The sequence below is a fragment of the Dama dama genome, chromosome 9 (genome assembly GCF_033118175.1).
Source record: "Dama dama isolate Ldn47 chromosome 9, ASM3311817v1, whole genome shotgun sequence".
Taxonomy (NCBI): Eukaryota; Metazoa; Chordata; class Mammalia; order Artiodactyla; family Cervidae; genus Dama; species Dama dama.
The window spans coordinates 9,194,553-9,209,460 of NC_083689.1; the positions used below are offsets into that span (position 1 = coordinate 9,194,553).

General features: G+C 54.6%; 1 protein-coding gene across 1 annotated transcript in view; it reads left to right on the plus strand.

Moving 5' to 3' along the window:
* The first annotated feature begins 2,887 nt into the window (after positions 1 to 2,887).
* The window catches only part of ELL (elongation factor for RNA polymerase II), an 80,213-nt gene continuing 68,192 nt past the window's right edge, over positions 2,888 to 14,908 (plus strand). Inside the window, exon 1 of the mRNA XM_061149804.1 lies at positions 2,888 to 3,052. Within this exon, the coding sequence (XP_061005787.1) occupies positions 2,918 to 3,052 (135 nt within the window). The 5' untranslated portion in view covers positions 2,888 to 2,917. The remainder of the gene's footprint in view (positions 3,053 to 14,908) is intronic.

Below are 14,908 nucleotides of genomic sequence, written 5' to 3' on the forward strand. Positions count from 1 at the left end.
GTGGCTGACTTTATTTTTCTGGGCTCCAAAATCACTGCAGATGATGCCTGTGGCCATGAAATTAAAAGACGCTTGCTCCTTGGAAGGAAAGCTATGATCAACCTAGATAGCATATTAAAAAGCAGAGACATTACTTTGCCAACACAGGTCTGTCTAGTCACAGCTATGGTTTTTTCAGTGGTCATGTATGGATGTGAGAGTTGGACTATAAGCGCTGAAGAATCGATGCTTCTGAACTGTGGTGTTGGAGAAGACTCTTGAAAGTCCCTTGGATTTCAAAGCGATCCAACCAGTCCATCCTAAAGGAAATCAGTCCTGAATATTCATTGAAATGACTGATGCGGAAGCTGAAACTCCAATACTTTGGCTACCTGATGTGAAGAACTGACCTTGATGCTGGGAAAAATTGAAGGTGGGAGGAGAAGGGGACAACAGAGGGTGACATGGTTGGATGGCATCACTGACTCAATGGACTTGACTAGACAGACCTTTGTTGGCAAAGTAATGTCTCTGCTTTTTAATATGCTGCCTAGGTTGGTCATAACTTTCCTTCCAAGGAGTAAGCATCTTTTAATTTCATGGCTGCAGTCACCATCTGCAGTGATTTTGGAGCCCAAAAAAATAACTTCTGTCACTGTTTCCCCATCTATTTGCCATGAAGTGATGGGACCAGATGCCATGATCTTAGTTTTCTGAATGTTGAGCTTTAAGCCAATTTTTTCACTTTCATCAAGAGGTTCTTTAGTTCTTCACTTTCTGTTAAAAGGGTCGTGTCATTTGTGTATCTGAGGTTATTGATATTTCTCCTGGAAATCTTGATTCCAGCTTGTGCTTCATCCAGCCCAGTGTTTCTCATGATGTACTCTGCATATAAGTTAAATAGGCAGAATGACAATATGCAGCATTGATGTACCCCTTTCCCTATTTGGAACCAGTCTGTTATTCCATGTCCAGTTCTAACTGTTGCTTCCTGACCTGCATACAGATTTCTCAGGAGGCAGGTCAGGCGGTCTGGTATTCCCATCTCTTTCAGAATTTTCCAGAGTTTATTGTGATCCACACAATCAAAGGCTTTGGCATAGTCAATAAAGTAGAAATATGTTTTTCTGCAACTCTCTTGCTTTTTTGATCATCCAACGGATGTTGGCAATTTGATCTCTGGTTCTTCTGCCTTTTCTAAATCCAGCTTGAACATCTGGAAGTTCACACTTCACATATTGTTGAAGCCTGGCTTGGAGAATTTTGAGCATTACTTTACTAGCATGTGAGATGAGTGCAATTTTGTGGTAGTTTGAACATCCTTTGGCATTGCCTTTCTTTGGAATTAGAATGAAAACTGACCTTTTCTAGTTCTGTGGCCGCTGCTGAGTTGTCCAAATTTGCTGGCATATTGAGTGCAGCACTTTCACAGCATCATCTTTTAGGATTTGAAATAGCTCAACTGGAATTCCATCACTTCCACTAGCTTGTTTGTAGTGATGCTTCCTACGGCCCACTTGACTTCACATTCCAGGATGTTTGGCTCTGGGGGAGTGATCACACCATCGTGATTATCTGGGTTGTGAAGATCTTTTTTATACAGTTCTTCTGTGTATTCTTGCCACCTCTTCTTAATATCTTCTGTTTCTGTTAGGTCTATACCATTTATGTCCTTTATTGAGTCCATCTTTGCATGAAATGTTCCCTTGATATCTCTAATTTTCTTGAAGAGATCTCTAGTCTTTCCCATTCTATTGTTTTCCTCTATTTCTTTGCACTGATCACTGAGGAAGGCTTTCTTATCTCTCCCTGCTGTTCTTTGGAACTCTGCATTCAAATGGGTATATCTTTCCTTTTCTCCTTTGCTTTTTTGCTTCTCTTCTTTTCACAGCTGTTTGTAAAGCCTCACCAGGCAGCCATTTTGCTTTTTTGCATTTCTTTTTCTTGGGGATGGTCTTGATCCGTGTCTCCTGTACAATGTCATGAACCTCCACCCATAGTTCATCAGGCACTCTGTCTTTCAGATGTAGTCCCTTAAATCTATTTCTCACTTACACTGTATAATCATAAGGGATTTGATTTAGGTCATACCTGAATGGTTTAGTGGTTTTTCCTACTTTCTTCAATTTAAGTCTGAATTTGGCAATAAAAAAGTTGTACACTTTAAATGGGTTAATTTTATGATATGTGACATTTTTTTAATGGGAGAGCTGGATAACCAGCATCTCTCAGGGTCCTTTGGGGATGTAGGATTTTATTCTATAAAAAGTCTACTGTTACAGAAGAGCAAAGTTTACTAACCCCCACGACCCCCCAACAACCCCGGACCTACTTTAGGGAAGACCCAGCAGCGCAACCCAACGTCCCATTCGCTCGCGGTTTGCATAGACACGCCCACTCACCCAGCCAGTCTCTGCTTCCGCGCCCCCACGTGTTTTGCGCCGCCCTGTCCCCTCCACGCCCTCGCTGGGGCTCTCCACAGAAGCCAAAGACGGAAGACTTGCAGAGACCTCATAAATAATACATCACGTCAGCGGCTGGCGGGGCGGGGCTTCGACGCGCCTGGCTGAGTCAGGGTTATGAATAATACACATTGAGGCGGGGCCTGAAGGAGTGCGCGTGTCGGGGCGGAGTCCGGGCACGGAAGTGGACGCCTCTGGGGCCTTGAGAGGTGGGGCCATCCATCCTTATGAATATGCATAAATCAGGGGCGGTGACTGCCTGCCGCCTTCGGCCCGTAGCGCGCCGTGGCTAGCCGCGGCTCATGAATAATGCAGCACGTCGGCGGGCAATGCTGCCCTGGCCCGGCCCTTGGGGGCGTGGCCAGGCGCGTCTCATGAATAATGCAGTGCGTCAGCGGGCGGCGGGGTGGGGCGTGGCCGGCGCGCCGCTGGCCCAGGAGCCGGGAAGCGGGGGGCGGGGGAGCGATGATCGCAAGATGGCGGCGCTGAAGGAGGATCGGAGCTACGGGCTGTCGTGCGGGCGGGTGAGCGACGGCAGCAAGGTGTCCGTGTTCCATGTGAAGCTCACCGACAGTGCCCTGAGGGCCTTCGAGAGCTACCGCGCCAGCCAGGTGAGCGGCGGACTTGGCGCGGGCGTCGGGGCACAGGTCGGCCTCGCGCGCCCCTCTCCGCGGCGTCCTGGCTTGGGGGTGCGGGGTCCGGCGTCTGAGGTGTTGCTCGCCGGTTTCTGGGCCAGCGGGGCGCGGGGTGGGCGCATGTCCCACTCGGAGAGCGGGGAACCTCGGCTCGGGGAGGCGACCCTGGCGGGCGGCCGAGGGTGGCCGACGGGCCAGAACTCGCGCGCCGGATCCGGGGGGCGTCTTTGTCGGCACCTGGAGGCGTCCGGGGCCTTTCCGGACTCACCCGGCACCTGGGCAGGAACTAGTTTTCTCACCTGACCTGGGGAGGGGGTGGAGGCAGCGCTGTCCGGGCACGGGAGGTGGGGGGTTAGGACTTCTCTGGCTGCTTGGCAGGGAGACTGGTAGGGATGGCTGACTGCGCTCCCGGGAACAGCTTTTCTGTCTAGGTCACTGGCAGGGTGGGTCAGTGGGTCACCGCTGTCGGGCCGCCTATGGGGTCCTGTTCAGTTTGTGTGGGGAGGGTCTGTCTGCACTTGGGGGCCGTCTTTGACGCTTTCCAGTGAGGCTTCTGGAGTTGGGTTCACTCTTATTTCTTGGGAAGGGAAGTTTGGGCAGATCCTGACAGCGTTTCCCCAGCTCCCCAGGTGATCCTGAATCGCTGGACACCTTTAGGAAGAGGGAGTCTTTTTTTGGGGGGGTGGGTTGCTGGCGTGGAGCCTTTCCTAGGCTGGAAGCCTGTGGTGGGCACCTGGGGAGGCACTCTGGCCACTGCACCTGGCCGCTGACTCTCACACTTCTCAGGGGCCGATTTGGGCCCTTCTGGGGAAGTTCGAGGTGTTTCAGTTCTGCCACCTGGCCCCCCGGGGAGAGGGTGTTGGGGATGGGCTTCTTTGCACCATCTCTCAAGGCCTGACTCGGGAGCACATCTGGGCCCGTGGTCAGAAACTGCTTCTTCCCATTTCTGTGTGTGTCATGGCGCCCTCATCCTGTGTTGGGACAGAAGTTGCAGGTGCTCAATGCTCAGGTCCTGAGGGGAAATGGTTGAGGGGGTCCTTTTCCTCTTTGCCTGGAAAGTAGGGACTTCAGAGCCTGTGGTTAGGGGGTTGGGTCTGGTGTCAGGTTCGGGGAGGCGCTGCCCTGTGTGTGTGTGTGTGTGTGTGTGTACTGGGGATGGGGGGGCCTCGGGCGGGTTAGGAGAGAGACTAACTAGGAAGGAATGTGGCTTTCTTCCTGCCCTGGACTTGTTCGGCACCATTAGCTAAGCCCGGAGTTTCTTTCCCTGTTCTGTTCCCAGTGCCCACCCTTCCCGCCCTGCTTCCCACTTTGGGGGGCAGTTTCCTTCCTCTCCTTGTGTCTCAGTTTCCCCTTCATTGAACTGGGAATTCATCTATTTTGGAAGAGCAAGCGCCCACCGTGTCCAAAAGGGGTTCCCCCAGGTGAGGCTGGGGTGTCCCTGCAGGCGAGGAGGAGGGGGCCGGGTGGCCAGCTGGAGCCCCCCTTCCTTGTGGAATCCCAGCCCAGAGTCTTTTCTCCCCCTGGGCAATTCTGACTTGTCCTGCAGGAAGGCGGGCTTTCCTCGAAACAGCTGGGGAAGAGCTCCTGCGTCGTGTAAATGAGGTGAGCTTGGCACCTGGTCACGGTGGCTTGGGAGCCCCGCCTTCCCTGCCATGCTGCCCTCCCTGGCTCCAGTCGCCCGGAAGGCCCGCCTGTGCGTCCACCTCATGCTGTCACGCTGCTATTTTTAATTGAGGGTGTTGGTTACATCTCTTAAGCTGGATCTTCCTCCTGTGAGGGTGAAGGTATAACTGCAGACTCAAGTCTGTCCCACGCAGAGCCCAGCTGTGTGCGTCAGTGTTGATCAGCCAGAAGGGGCTCCCTGGCAGAGCTTCTCCTGCAAGCCGGTCGTGTTAACCTGACTGGTTGGGCTGAGTTTTGGGGGTGACTCAAACTTTCATTTTTCTCAGAGGCTGACAGGTGATTTAAGTTTCTTGCCAATTTTGTATTTAATCCCACCAGACAGGCGGTGCCATGGACTGAGGTAAGGCCGGGGCAGCTCGGGCACTCAATGTTCTTGGGCGGTGGGCATGGGGAAGGTGACTGATGAACCTGTGCGACCAGAGAAGTGCATTGGCTGTTAGCACAATATGTGTTTTGTTGCATCCTCATTTGTATGACTGTCACAGTTTAGAGTTTTCTCTTCTCTAGCGCTGCAGCTATATGGTTTGCCAATGGGAACTTGTGGAGAGGGAGGGTTTTCACTTTTACTTTATGTTTTTCTTTACGTTGTTACTTTATGTTTATGTTTTACTTTAAATTGCCCCTTGGACAGCACAGGTTTGAAGTGCCCATTTATACATGGTTTTTCTTTCACCAAACACGTACCATAGTACTAGGGGACCCACGGTTGGTTGACTCTGCAGATGTGGAACTCAGGATATGGAGGGCCGACTATAAAGTTTATTCACAATTTTTGACTGTTAGAGGATTGGTGCCCCTAACCCCGGTGTTGTTCAAGGGGGAGCTGTAATGGCAAAGAGGTTTTACAAACTCAGATGTGGCAGGAGACTGGAGAGGAGCTTCCTTCAAAACTTTTTCTGTGGCTCCCAGGAGCCTGTAATCCTAGCTGTTGGACTAGCCCAAGTAGGAGTCCCTGACAGCTCCCGTCTCCCGGGGGGTCTGGAGTCTGAGCTGCCTTTTGTAGACCCAGTGAGCAGCCCGGAACGTGGTGGAAGGTAAAGGTGAAGTTACACGTGGCTGCCACTGTCCAGACTGGGGTGTCGTGCAGTCTCAAGTGTGTCCCAAGGCACTCCCATGGATCTCCCTTTTCGCTGTGATGGGTTATTTCCGGGAGAGAAGAGAGAGGACGTGTAAACACAGCCCATCACTTCAGGATCGCATCATGGGTCTGTTCAGAGAAGTGTCCCTGATAGTGACTCTGAGGAAGTGATCTTTGCTGGGGCACCTTCCTCGATCACGTGGATATTTCATCATCAGATTTGATGGGTCTGTTGCTGAGTGACCCCCTCCTCTCCTGGATTATAAGTTTCTTGAGAGGAAGATGTTGTTGTTTAGGGAAAATTGAGGGCTCAGGGAAGGGCCCAAGAAACCTGCGAACTGGAGCCTGTCTGGGTTTGAATCTCTGCATCTCAGGTGTACCTGTGTGAGGCCTTGGTTCTGTGCCTGACCTCTCCCAGTCCAGCTCCTCCTCCTAAGAGCTCTGAGGATCCCAGCAGCTGCTCTGGATCCTTCTCCTCTTTAGGGCTATGAGTGTGCCAGTCCCTGCGCCCTCTTAGCTCCTAATCCCGCCCTCGGGGTTGGGGGTGTCTCAGTGCCCAATCCCTCTCTGAGCTCTGGATTCTTCTCTCGGGGCTGTGAGGGTCCTAGTACCTGAGCCCTCCCAGCACCCGGTCCTTCTCTCCGGACTCCGAGGGTCTCGGGCTCTGCCTGCTCTAAGCTCTGGATTCTTCTCTTGGGGCTGTGAGGGTCCTAGTACCTGAGCCCTCCCAGTCCTCTCCGGACTCCGAGGGTCTCGGGCCCTGCCCGCTCTGAGCTCCGGCTCCTCCTGGGGCTGTGAGGGTCCTAGTACCTGAGCCCTCCCAGTCCTCTCCGGACTCCGAGGGCCTCGGGCCCTGCCCGCTCTGAGCTCCGGCTCCTCATGGGGCTGTCAGGGTCCTTTTGGCACGTGTGCAGCCCTGATCCCTCCCAGGTTCTCAGCATTTGGTGTGGGGACCCAGGGCCGGCTCCCACCTGGAGGTTTGAGCAGAGACTAGGGGAGACTATCTTCCTGAATCTGATTTGAGTGCCCCGTCTGTACAGGGACACCGCTCAGGGGCTAGATGTTTACCAGTGACCAGAATGTATCCCCAGTCTCTCTCGCTGGCATGCTAGAGGCAGGAGACAGATAATGAACAGGGTGGCACGGAAATCAGCATGAAGAGCTTGTCAGCGGCCAGTGTCAGGAAGGAAATAAAACGGGGTGACGTGAGAGGGCGCTGATTAAGAGAGATACACTCAGGGCATGCCAGAGCTGAGGTCTGCCGGGCGAGGGGTCCCCAGGCATGGCGCATGTACAGGCCTTGAAACATGAGGGGCTGGGAAGGGTGTTTGCTGACGGTGGGGCCTGGGGGCTAGGTAGAGGGGTGGAGGTGGCTATAGGGCTCTGTCCTGGGACGGGTGTAGGAAGAGGGGCTCTGCAGCAGATTCCACAAGACTGTTTTGGACTCACACTGGGGGCTGCTCTCCTGCTTCTAAGGGGCTAGCTGCGTGAGGTGGGTTTGTCTCCCTTTCCTGGGTGGGGCACCCCACTTGGCCCTAACCAGGTGGCTTCTTGCCAGCCATGTCTGTTTTTCAGATAGGCTGTCTTTAGGAATAGCGACTAGGTAGATTCGCTGCCCCTCCTGGCTTCCAGCCAGGTCCCTGTAAGCCCTTTGTCCAGGCACATATCATCTTCCTGATGGTCTTGGCGGGTAGACCAGCTTCTTGTTCCCACTGTTTATTGTGGGCAGTTGAGCCTCTGAGGGGCTGTATTGCTTGCTGAGGTCACTTGGATTGTCCTCACTGGCCCAGGCTGCCTCTCAAGTTAGGAGGGAGTTTGAGCCACTAGGACTTAGCTCTGAAAGGGAGTCCCACTGTGGTCTCCAGTCCTTATGAAATGCCAGCATTCTAGGCCCCTGGAGTGTTGGTGACGTGAGGGGCCGTGCAGGTGCCTGAGGTTGCCAGCTGTGAGGGTTGTGTGTCCCCTCTCCCTTGAGAAAGCCTGCAGGTGATAACCAGTGCCTGTGGGTCGTGCCCCACGTGCTCGCGCCGTCCTGAGCCGTACACGTGACTCATCTCGTCTCCTGGCTGTCAGCCCCAAGTAGGGAGCGGGTCCCATTGCTCAGGTGAGGACACGGGTCAAGACTCTGGGAGGCTGAGTCCCCAGGAGGAGTCGGGCCCCTGGCTGGATGCAGTGTGTGGCCTTGAGCTTTGCCCCCTCTGAAGGGTGGGGCGCCCCTCCCAGAGGCGCATGCCTCACAGGTACTGAGGGCAGGCGAGCAGCCTGGGGTGTGGGGTGATTTCTGTGCTGGTCATTTCTGCGGCTAGCCTGTGAGGCTGTGTGTGAGGGGCCAAGCCCCCCATCGGCCGCTGTGACCCTTGACTGGGTTTCCGACAGCCGTTCGCCATGGTGACTGTGTGTAAACAGTCGTCGGCTCTCGGAAACCCATCCTCTGTTGACTCATCGGCAAGGCCAGAGTTCATCACCCTTGAAGTAGTTTTGACATCATACCCGGATTGTGACATCTCTGGGAAGTCCTTGAAAAACAAGACTGCTTCTCCTGGTCCCAGAGCAGACCCTGGTTTTTAGAGAGCTGCGTCTTTGTGGCAGCAGCGCTGCTCGCCGTGCCCGGCAGTCAGTCCGTCCTGCGCCTTTGAGTTTGCCTCCGCGGCTTCCTCATTTGTAGGGCCTCGCTCCCTTGCTCTGCCTCTATGCCTTTCTTTTTGGTCTTCTTTCTTCTCGGTGGCTTGTGTGACCCGGAGTTGTCTGAGATCTCATCTTTTGCAATACATGGCCACTCTGCAGTCACCCAGAGCCCAAATGGATGTATTCTAGAACAGTCCCTCCAGAGACAGCCTCTGACCAGTTATGTAGTAAGTGGCACAGACAGCCACGACGTACAGTTCTGTCACTTTGCTTTTTAATGAGGAAGCTGGTGTCCAAGTAAAGCATCCAGGGGGAGACCTCCTGTCCCCACACTCAGGGGCTGCACTGGAGTCTGATGCTAATTACACCCTCCCAGCTGGGCCCTCCCTGGCCCCACTGAGATGTGGCTCCCGGCTGAGTCACCAGGTCAGAGGGTGTGTCGGTGACTCGCCACAACCCCTCCAGAGGGGAGGGGTCCTCACGGGTGTGGGAAGTTTGTGGGGTCACTGAAGTGATGTGAAAGTCGCTCAGTCGTGTCTGACTTTGCAACCTCGTGGGCTATACAGTCCATGGAATTCTCCAGGCCAGAATACGGGAGTGGGTAACCTTTCCTTCCCCAGGGATTGAACCCAGGTCTCCCGCATTGCCAGCGGATTCTTTACCAGCTGAGCCAGCAGGGAAGCCCAAGAATACTGGAGTGGGTAGCCTGCCCCGTCTCCAGGGGATCTCCCCGACCCAGAATCGAACCGGGCTGTCCTGCGTTGCAGGCAGATCCTTTACCAACTGAACTATCAGGGAAACCTGTGGGGTCACTGAACTCCTATTTAAAAGTGACATGTGTCAGAATTTCTTTCTCTTTACCATAAAAGCAGTATAGCTCAGTGATGAATACTAGTGATTCCCTGTTCCCATGGACTGTTGTTGACACCTTGGTGCCTTCCTCTTTCTTGCATCTAGGCACTGAGTTATCACAGTGGTGTTCTCATATAGTCTTTTTTTTTTAATATAAAGTTTTATTGATTAAAAAATATTTACTTTTAGGAGTGCTGGGTCTTTGTTGCTGGGCATGGGCTGCTCTTTAGTTGTGGCTTGCAGGCTCAGTAGTGAAGAGGAACTAAAGAGCCTCTTGACGAGGGTGAAAGAGGAGAATGGAAAAAACTGGCTTAAAACGGAACATTCAAAAAACTAAACTAAAAAAACCCTGAAAACCTAAGATCATGGCATCTGTTCCCATCATTTTATGGCAGCTAGAAGGGGAAAAAGTGGAAGCAGTGACAGATTTTAATTTCTTGGACTCCAGAATCACTGCTCAGTAGTTAACCACTCAACCACCAGAGAAGCCCCTTATATAATCTTAGGTCTCAATTCTTCCCTAAAACTGTATAAACTTTTTTTTTTTCTCTTTAAATCACAGTGCTAAGCTTTGCTTTTTAGTGGCTGCGTTTTCTCCTGCGGTGCAGACTCTGAACAGGTCTGTAGTCCTCTGGCATCACACGGATCCTGGGGATTCCCGGGTGCCTGGAGCCTTGTCCTCTGCCCTGGCTGAGTGAGGGCTGTGTGGACATGCAGAATTGCAGAGAGGAGCGGAGCCGAGGGCTGCAGGTGCTGAGCAACTGAACTCTTGTCTGATGAAATCGAGACCCAAGAGGGATATGGTCTGTTTTGTGGTGTTGGACTGTCAGCTCGGTCAGGTGTGGAGCAGGGGAGACTGGGGGCAGAAACTTGGATGCCTGAGCTGGGGTCCCGTGGGGTCAGGCGGGGGGACAGCTGTGGGAGTATTGGGGCTGCCACCTGTACCTGGGTGGGGAAGGTAGACATATCTAACCTTTGCTGATTCTGGGCACAGAGCGGAAATGCCTTTGTGCTCCTGGCTTATTGTCATGCCTGAGCTGGGTTTGTGAGAGTCAGGTTGTGCAGGGCTTTTGGAGACGCTGGTGGTCGCCTCTGGAGTGACTCTTGGCAGGGGAGGAACGCGGCTGTGGCCCATCAGAGAGCTGCTGTGGGTCTGCGGTGGGTGAATGACGAGGGCGCGAGGAAGGTGGGAGACGTGTGTGTGTGGCCGTGGCGATGGCTGCTGCAGGGCCTGTGTCTTTCTGGGTTGCTGCCTTTGTCTCAGGGTGTAGATGTCATGAGCTTCTCGCCAGAGTCCTAACGAGTGCAATTTAGAGGTGGTTTTGAATGGATGTGGCAGCCGTGGAAGCCAGCAGCCTTTCTTTTTCTGGTTCTTGGATTGTGTTCGTGGCTCGGGGGTAGTTGGATGGCAGGTTTCCTCGATTGTGCTGGCCTTGACCAGTTCCTGGACAGTGGATGTTCTGGATGCTGGGAGAACCAAGGCTAGGCCCTGGACCTGAGATGGCATTTGGGGGTCAGTGTCACCCCTAGTCAGCTTCCTGGGCAGACAAGCAAGTGGGCTATGCTGTCCACGCACAGAGAACATTGGGTCGGGGCCCAAGGCCTGCTTACCACTTCCCGTGGTTCCTAGGCACACTCCTAAACAGGTGGTCCTGGGGTAGCTCAGCCTGCCTTGGCCTGCCCTGCTTTCGAGAAATGCGTAAGCTGCTGGTGGCTGCGGGCTGAGGTCCGCGCGCACTGTGGCTGGCCCCTCATCGGGGCTCTCCTGAAGGTAGGCCTGCAGCGCGGGAAGCTGAGGCGCGGCCCAGGGACGCCTGTCCCGAGTGTGTGCTCTCCCGGTACCCCTGCTTTCTGCAGCCTACGCCTGTCGAGGGGGTGTCAGCTCCTCATGGTTTGCCTGGCCGCGCTCTGTCCATCTTAGATATGCCGGGAGGGTGTCCTCACAAGGAGGTGTCTCTGTCGAAGGAGGCTAGTTGGGATCAGGTGGCCTGGCTCCAGCCAGCTCCTGCTGACCACATGGGGGCCCTGGGCTACTGACTTCTTCCCCAGCCTCAGTTTCCCTGGTTGAAGCCACCCCTGCAGGTATGCTGGCCTCCCAGGTCAGGCAGGGGAGGCATATGGATGCTGACCACTCCGCCTCCCCTTGCGTGTGTATGTGCGTCCAGAAACGACCTGAGAATGTGAAGGCCTTCAGAGTGTAAATACCGACTTCTTTGTCTGTGCTGTCAAAGGTTTCTTTGTAAAGTGAAGGATAGCTAGATGAAGTGAATTTCCTCAGTCTTTTTGAGCTATGTCCCTGTGCCTGCAAAGGCACCGTGTCGGAGGGAGCTGGGCCCCGTCTGTGGTCTCGGTGGACAGTGGTGGTGGGGCAGCCGGTGAGCAGAGCCCAGCTGGAGTTGAGGGGGACAGGAGGGCACGACCAGGTTTCTGGAGACACGTCTGACTGGGCCGCAGGCTGACTGCTGAGCCCTCTGGGTTGGTGGCTGCTGATGGTGGAGCATGAGGAGCCAGGCCCAGAGCCCAGGCTGTGGTGGCTCTGTCTTTGCCTTCAGGTTGTGCCCAAGTGTGTGGCCTTTGGGAAATCACACGAGGGCAGCCTCGAGGGGTCAGACCTCCCTCCATTCGAAAATGCTGCTCCCCAGGTTGCAGGGGACGGGGGAGTTCTCTCCCCTCCATCAACAGCTTGGCTGCGTGTGGCCCTGGCAAAGGTGTGTAAAAGCTGAGTAGTGAGGGTCCACCCCTGCCCTTTCCTGGACCCTATGGCTTCTTTCTGGGCAGGAGTGGCAGGACATGGGCATGAAGGGCCTGAGGAGTCCCTGGCCTATCTCTCTGCCCACGAGGATGTGTGCTCGTGGCCTCCATGTTCTGTTTATTAGATGGACTAAGTTGGCTTTGCCCTACAGCCTCTGCATCCCTGTGGGGGAGGCCAGCGGAGGGCATGGTGACGAGGTGGGAGACGAGATGAGAGAGAGAGAAACACAGTGGCAATGGGCAGGAGGTGCCCTGGGGATGCAGGGCAAGTGAAACCCTATGGGGAGGGCCAGGAATGTCTGCGTGAGATTCGAGAGAGCAGTTGAAGGAGGGAGACTGGGGGTTGGGGGGCAGCCGGAGGAGGTGGGGGTAAGGGGTGCCTGGCCGGAAGCTGGGGTTAATTTCATCATCCAGGGAAGCCCTGAGTGAGTTGCTGTGGCTGCTCTTCTGTGTGTGGGTGTAGATGGCTGCCACCCCTTCCTGGGCTCCCTGTGGAAGGCTCAGCCCCATGCCTGACTTCACTCTGTGTATGAACATTTTCCCCTGGGGGCTTCCTCCTGTGACAGGCAGGACTGGGGGCAGGTTGTGGTCAGGGAGGCCTTGCCAATGCTAAGACCAGTAAACCCCAGTCTTAAACCTGGGACCTCTCAGAGCCTTAATATTCTTTTTATTGTTGTTATTTTTTATCTTGAATTATAAAATTCACATAGCATACATTTGCCATCTTAACCATTTTCAAGCACACAGTTCAGTGCCACAAAGTACGTTCACGTGACTTGGCAGCTGTCACCATCACCCGTCCCCAGAGCTTGTTCATCTCCCACTTTCTCCCCCCTCAGCCCCTGGCAGCCACAGTTCTGTTGTCTGCCTCTACAGGTTTGATAGGCTTCCCAGGTGGTGCTAGTGGGAAAGAACCCATCTCCCACTGCAGTAGACTTAAGAAACGCTGGTTTGATCCCTGGGTTGGGAAGATACCCTGGAGAAGAGAATGGCAGTCCACTCCAGTATTCTTGCCTGGAGATTCCCCATGGACGGAGGAGCCTGGTGAATGAACATCCTCACCAACACTTGCTATCTTCTCTTTTGTTGGCAGTAACCATTCTGATGAGTGAGAGGTGGTCTTGGAGCCTTTAAAATGCACGAAGATACTTGTGACTCTCTTACGAGAGCTGCAGTCTGGAGGGCCTCTGGCGCTTGATAGACTTGGGAGTTCCCTGGTTGAGGGTGACAGAGAACCTGGCCCCAGTAGAACGGGGCGTGTTGGCACCCACACTTGAGGTAGGCTTGGGCTGGCTTCAAGGGCTTCCCAGGTGGTGGTAATGGTAAGGAACCCCTCTGCCAATGCAGGAGACATAAGAGACATGAGTTTGATCTCTGGGTCGGGAAGACCCCCTGGAGGAGGAAATGGCAACCCACTCCAGTATTTTTGCCTGAAGAATCCCATGGATAGGGGAGCCTGGCTGGCTACAGTCCATGGGGTCACAAAGAGTTGGACACGACTGAAGTGACTTAATACATACACGACTTCAAGGCCTGCCTGAGGGATGATCTTGAGCAGGGTCACCTGGGAGCAGATGACAGGAAGGGCAGGGAGAGCAGGTATGGCCCCGCCCTGAATGAGCAGCTGTGGTCAAGTGGTGATGCAGTGACCAGGGGAGGAGAACAGTGATGAGCAGAGATGGCGGTGACGGTGTGGGAGCCCGGCCCAGTCAGCACCTGGATCACTTAAGTTGGGAGAGTCAGTAAGTACCTTGGGTGATTTTCCCTGGTGGCTCAGGCAGTAAAAAAAAAAAATCTGCCTGCAGTACAGGAGACCCAGGTTTGATCCCTGGGTCAGGAAGACCCCCTGGAGGAGGGCATGGCAACCTACTCCAGTATCCTTGCCTGGAGTATCCCATGGACAGAGGAGCCTGGTGGGCCACAGTCCATGGAGTCGCCAAGAGTCAGACACAACTGAGCGATTAACACTTTCAGGTTTTCAACACTTTCAACTTAGGTAGTCTAGAAAACCTGTCAGGAGGGGGCAGGCAGAGCCGGGTGAGGGCCAGGGAAGAGTGGGAGTGTGTGACATGAGTCAGCCCAGGCAGCTCAGCTCTCGGCCACCCTCTCTACTTCCTGACCTCCCAGAGGCAAGACTTCTGCGCTCCCCACTCCCCTAAACCCAAACGGAGATCCTGAGCTCATGTGACCGGGAGGGGCTGGGCGCCTCCCTCCAGGCACCTGAGGCTGCCGGACCCTTCCCTGGTCCTGAACCTGGATGGGGCAGAATCTGCTCTGCTTTTGTCAGTTTCGCCGTTTGGGGCCCATGTTGAATCACAGAGGGAATGTTTTTGAAAATGGGCTTTCTTCCAGGTGGGAAGCGGCCTGGAGACCCCAAGGGCCTGGAACTGCCCTTTGTAGGGCACTGGGCGGGTACAGGCTGAGCCTCAGCCTTCAATACCTCTAGTGCTTTTGTCCCCGCTCCTGTGCTTGACCTGACCTCAGGGCCTGGGTGAAGGTGCCTGGGGAGGCCAGCAGGAGGACCCTGTGGGCAAACCGCGCCGCTTGCCTCTGGGTGGTGGGGCTCCTGCAGGGGAATTTGGGCCCCTGTCTGGTCCTGCTTCTGCCTCCCCTCCTCTTGCACAGTGTGTGTGCACGTGTGTATATGTATGCGCGCGCCTTGGCCACACACCCTTGGTCCCCTTGGTCCAGGGAGGCTGATCTGAGGGGACCCACGGGCCCTGGTTGGGGTGACCACTCTGTCATGTCTGCTTCCTGGTGGGGGTACCGCTGGGGCCCAGAGGCACCGTGCCCTGTCCCACTGCCCTGCGGAGTGTAAGTAGGCCAGGAGGTTCCTTTTTCCT